The sequence below is a fragment of the Branchiostoma belcheri genome, unplaced genomic scaffold, assembly GCF_001625305.1.
Source record: "Branchiostoma belcheri isolate BF01 breed outbred unplaced genomic scaffold, Haploidv18h27 scaffold244, whole genome shotgun sequence".
In the NCBI taxonomy this organism is placed as follows: Eukaryota; Metazoa; Chordata; class Leptocardii; order Amphioxiformes; family Branchiostomatidae; genus Branchiostoma; species Branchiostoma belcheri.
Genome location: NW_017803848.1, coordinates 241,416 through 247,288, shown reverse-complemented (window position 1 = coordinate 247,288; position 5,873 = coordinate 241,416). Strand labels below are relative to the sequence as shown.

Genomic DNA, 5,873 nt, shown 5'->3' with positions numbered 1-5,873 from the left:
GATTTTCTTAGTTTTGACTGATTTTTTTGGCACGCCGTGATTACGCTACAAATGACACACTAGTGGAGACAACAGATGAGTGATCATTTTACAATCGACGAGAACTTTTAATGAATGAGACAGGAATGAAATCTTGCTGATTGCGATTTATTTTGAAATTTTGTCTCGTGTTTTTAACGTTAACTCAAGGAGGGTCTTGGTTTTAACTGTAGCATGAAAGATATGAACACGCTTCTGTACATGTCTTGATGTATTTTGACGTGATTTGAAGTAGTGTTGGAGAAGTTGGGAGGGAAGGCAGCCGCGGGGGAAGCGTAGCGGCTTGATAAATTTTCGAGAGCAAGTTCCGCGTACTGGAGTTGATTTTTCACGCGGCCGTTTGGTGGAGTGATTGTTTACATTATCGCTGGTCGCTAAAGGGTCGGGCTGTCAGAATCGCCACGGGATGCCCCCTGTCCTTTCTATATTTGGGCTGCAGTCGGCTAGAGGGGATTAGTTTTTTCACAGATCATTTAGCCAATTACAAACATTTCAAAACTTTTCGAAAAAATGGTATTCACGCGAATTCTTTTCTTAGAATTCTTTCAAAACATCGTACATGGCTTTTAGAATGTTTCGAACGTTTTATGATTAGGGAAAACTGTTAACAAAGTTAAAACCAAGTTCGAAATGTTTAAAAACCATGTAATTCTTTTAGAAATGCTTGCAAACATTTGAAAAAATCGAAACAATGGGAGAATACACCCGCGCGGTGACGTGAAATGGACTCTACAATAATGCAATGTATATGAAAAGATCACCAAAAATGCAAAGAAAAAATATTTTGGGACATATTATTGGGTTCAATGTTTTACCCTGTTCGGTCATATAGGTTGTTAAAAGTTTGATAGTTTGGGGGTTAATGTAAAATGGAAATCACTTCTACAAGCACATAATTGATGATTTTGTATGATTTCATGTAAATGGGGTGATAAAATAAAGTCATCCCATTGTAACCAATATGATTGACCAGTATAAATGAAATATAACAAGAAATTCATTTTCTTTTCTAGATTTAGCAGCTATAGTTAATAAGGCTACTTTAGACACTCGGCAATACTAACTAGATTGTAACCAGATGTCTGAACCAGATAGTCCATGAGGAAGACGGAGATCATGTAACTGTCCGGGTGGTCCGAGTCCAGAGTAACGATGCCTCCCTTGTTGTCCAGTTGTTTGGCGATGACGCGGAGCGCTTTGGGAATCCTATCTACATCTATGTTTTTGTAGTAGTTTTCAAAAGATAGACGCCATGGCTCTGTCAAAAAATACATTGTAAAACATTATATAAAGAATATAATTGTGCCGTTGATAAAGTTAAGATATTTTAGCATAATCAGAATGACGTTCTCTTCAGAATATTAATTGAGAGGGACCACTAAATAAGTAGTGAAAGGTCGATTTAAACGAGCTATAGCGCAAATTTGAATTGATTATTAGGATTTTAACCCCTGTCGCAGGGAGTAAGTTAATCCAGTTAAGAGGTGTTTAAAGGTCATTAACAGGTCAAACTATGCCAAGGACCTGCAAATGCCGGTTAACTTTAACAGGACTCTCCCCTTATGGGATTGTGTAAGTACTAATATCGCTTTGAAACAATAAAAAAAATTGCACGAATGCGTTCCCTATGGACTTAATTAACTTTAAGGTAACCTAATGCCATTTGGTTTTTGGTCCGAACAGGAAAGACCTTTGTTGCTTTGCATGTGACGGCAGTTTGGACTTTTTCGCACACAGAATATTAATGGATGATATTTGGCATGTTGGTAGGTCTTAGGAAGACAAAGGTCAAAGTTATATATAAGCCTTCTGTTAGATGACCTTGGTACTGCAGCAGAACTTTCAGTTTTTTGTATCTTTTTCTCCTGAAGATGCTATGGTCTTGGATTTTTGCGACAGGTAGCTTTTCTTGTCAGGAATAAATGGGACGAGTTTTGCCCCCCTAGCGGCTTGTTCTAGAACTGCAGGTGAGTTTTTGTTGAAACATTTTAAAGCGGACTCATCCAAGACCTTAGAGTAGAAAACCACGAGGAGCTCTGCTCTTTTGATGTGGTTTCACTTTCCACGCCTGTTCCTGTCAACAAATCACTGCACATCATTCTACGAAGACTTCAGGAGGACTTTGCCCTACCACAAGGTTCCTCCATGTCACCTGCGCAAATCGTCAAACTACTGGAAGTCTGTTTACACAGCACCTACTTTCTGTATGACTGAATCTTCTACCAACAGATGCATGGGGCAGCAATCACCCCCTGGAACACAAGCATTGGACGTGGAGTCGTTAAGACCTTGTTCCGCAGAGTTAACTCCATCAACAAAAAAGGGATACAGAAATACAACACATGCAACAGGCTCTAAATTGCTGTGGTTAACCTAAATAGGCCATTAAGAAGGCAAACGCAACCACCCAACAGAACAACAAAGGGACAAAAACCGCATCACTCTCCCGTACACCAAGACAGTCTCTGAACCCCTGCACAGAATATTAGCTTCACGGAAGATACCAAGCATATTGGTATGATTACTGTTTAGCAGATTAGATACTGCTTTCTTTTTTATAATGCCACCGTATGATCCTGTAACATTCAAGGCTGGTTAACATTTCAAACAATAAATTTCTGAATGCATTGACGAATGATAAATAAGAAGTTCCGTATGTTTTTTAACATCTCCTAGGAGCCAACATTCCATAACGAACAGCTTTTTTTAAGATTAACCCTTGGTTGCGTTAGGCATTCGGACACAATAGCATCCAAGCTTGTCCTTTGGATTAACCCACAAAAGGCTAAAAAAAGGCAAAGGAGACCTAGGGTTGCTCTGGCCCAATCTAGACCAGGTTTTTTGGGATTCGTGAGACGTGGTGGGGTGGGGTAGGGGGCAACTCGCAAACGGTATATCGTATGACCACCAAATTTGAGAGGATGGCATACTAGTCAAAATTTATCATAACTATAATTTTGATATCGTTATCACGTAATGTGATTTTACCAGCCAAAACCACCTGTTTTTCCCTTAAATCTAAATGGTATCCAACATAAATGTACCGAAAGTGTTTATGACATAATATTTGGGTATACTTATGCCATAGCAACACAGGTGACGTCATAAAATGACGCCATGCATATTTTAGTTATCCGCCATCCGCGATCATCAATCTTGAATTTTTTTCAAATAGTTTCTTTTTCAGGATAAAGCCTAAAATACAAACAGACTTAAGACGTTTATATGAACCTTTATTTGTAAAAAGACATGGATATATTGATGATATTTTAAGGAAAATAACCTGTATATACCTGTTCTAATGATATGGTCCACTATCTTCACTTTTGACAAATGACGTTATCAAATTAGCATAAATCATGCATTTCTAATAATTAAATTTAGAAAAAAATTATGATTTGTTATTAATATTAGAAACCATGTGTAACTTGAAAAACACAAAATTCTATTGTTGCCATGGCAACACAATTTTTTTATCTAATTCCAATGATACAAAATTGTTGCGAACAATATTTTTGAAAAGTCACCAAGTTGGCGGTTGTTGCGTTTGCCGTTCAGACGCTATGTGACATCAAAGTTGGTGCGGTCAGTTTTAGCCCCAAATTCATACAACAATAAAATTAATTCATAACAGCAACTTTTGTGTAATTTTAACGTAATATGACGCCATTATGTCGTCACTTGTGTGATTTTTTAAACCGTCAATTTTTCCCGTAGAACTCGTACAACCAAGCTTTAACCAAAAGTGTGTATGATAGAATATTAATGTCCCCTTAGACCTATGTTGCTCCTGACAGAAAAAACTGACGGCAAAAAATGACGTCAATGCAAATTAAACTGTAGGCCATCTAGGATCGGAAATCTTGAATTTGAAAATTGCGGTTTTTTACAAGATAAAGCCTCAAAACGCAACAATAAAACTAAAAATGATTCATGTGAACGTTTTATGTGACAAATACGGATTTGAGACGTAAAATTAGTGAAAAAAACATGGTTACACAAGATTTAATTATATGTTCCGACAGCTTGGATTTTGACTGATGTGTCATCAAATTAGCAAAAAGTATGAATATTTAATCATAGAAATTATTCATAAATATATAAGATGTTTAGATGTTAAAAAGAAAGTGTAATTTAACATACAGCTTTTCAGATTTTTCAGAACTTTTTAGATTTTTCCAAAAACTGCCTATCAGAAACCCGTTGCCACGACAATACAATAATCGCTAACTCATCTAGTTAATATAGAAATGTTGCCATTTTAAGGTAAAGTCACCAAATTTTATTGTTCTAGCGCAAGCCGTTCATGCGCTATTCGAGGTTAAATTTGGTCGACAAAAGTGAGGTAAGTAAGTATGTCATAACATCGTTCGGAGAAGAACGGCTGATTTCTCCATTAGGTGTATTTGGTATTTAGCCCCGTACCTTCTCGACCCATCCTGTAAATTTCGCTACATGTACGTGTGAGGAACATCTGTTTTTTTTTTTTTCAAAGCATTTTTGTCAAAGCATTGTAAAGGACATTGCTGGCTCCACCATATGCAATGATGATTATTTATTAGTTGCCTTTTCAAGAATTTTTAATATTCAAACCAAACGTTTCGCTGCAGTACCATAACCATACACTAGGGGGGGGGGGCAATCATCTAATTTTAAAAGTGTCATCAAGACCTACCAGTAAACAAATATCAGTTATCGTGTTTACGGGTATAAATACAGTCACACAAACACACACACAGAAACGCACACGTCATAACATTGTCAAAAACATAACCTTGGCAAATGTAAAAAAAAATAAAAAGTACCATCGGTTGGGGGGAAACGAGCTGTCGGTTGGATGATCCTCAGACCCTGAGACTTGGCTACTTTTATCAACGTGTCTGTTACGTTTTCGGGGCAGTAATAGGCTGGTTGTAGGCCCACTTCACTCAGTCGCTGTATTGCACTGACCAGACCAACCCGGATCCAGCCCAATAGCTGTTGCGTGAAGTCTCCAAGCGGAAATGGTTGGCTCTAAAACAAAAGTTTGCGAAATGTACCATTATAAAATGTGTGTGAAGAAAATGTTACATCCAAGAGGTGTGACTTATAATTAGATTAAAATTATACAATCAAATTCTTTGGCATGTAATTAATTTAATGCATTTTTACGATACCTCACCTCGCGCATGCCTATTGTGAAAGTTTTAGACCATTCTTTCACCAGTTGAGGAAACGCTTCCACGAAGTCTCCATACAGAAAGAGTGTAACCGGTATCCTGCTGGAGTGAGCCGCTATTGTCGCTACCAACTTGTGTGCCGCCTTGGCGTTCATGCCGACAAGAACAGCTAGTGTTAGGCGGGGTTTGCCGGAGATTTCAGCATGGCAGCCAGAGTAGACCGTGCCTGGTGAGCCGACAATATTGTCGTGTATCTACAAAATAGTATTGCGATATGAATGTTATGATCATTTGAATTTGATAATGTAAAATACTTTCACCGCACAAAATCCCCAATTTCCGTGTGAGAAATTGCCGCACACTTTCCCGGATATTTTAGGTTTCCGGTAGAACCCGGGGGTTTCCGACCTGCACACGAAACGTGTCCAGTCCCGTACATGTCCTGTACACTCCCGGAAATGAACCACTTTTTGTGTGCAGGTCGTGTACTGGACGTTATATGCCCGGACACGATCCCTGTACATCCCCGTACACGGCAGGAAATGGTCGTGCACCGCTCCGTGCGTTGCTGGAATATGCATAATTTAGCGGCAATTATCACCTAATTATTCTCCACACGGCAGCGGAAATTCGCCGTGTACGGGTCGGACATGCCGGTACTACACCCCCCCCCCC

At 38.7% G+C, this 5,873-nt stretch overlaps 1 protein-coding gene across 1 annotated transcript in view; it reads right to left on the bottom strand.

The window, feature by feature from the left end:
* The window catches only part of LOC109471264, a 16,255-nt gene continuing 10,382 nt past the window's right edge, over window positions 1-5,873 (bottom strand). Inside the window, exons 3-5 of the mRNA XM_019770548.1 lie at window positions 5,201-5,452; window positions 4,845-5,052; window positions 1-1,297 (exon numbers count right to left, since the gene is read on the bottom strand). Coding sequence (XP_019626107.1) covers window positions 1,077-1,297; window positions 4,845-5,052; window positions 5,201-5,452 — 681 coding nt within the window. The 3' untranslated portion in view covers window positions 1-1,076. The remainder of the gene's footprint in view (window positions 1,298-4,844; window positions 5,053-5,200; window positions 5,453-5,873) is intronic.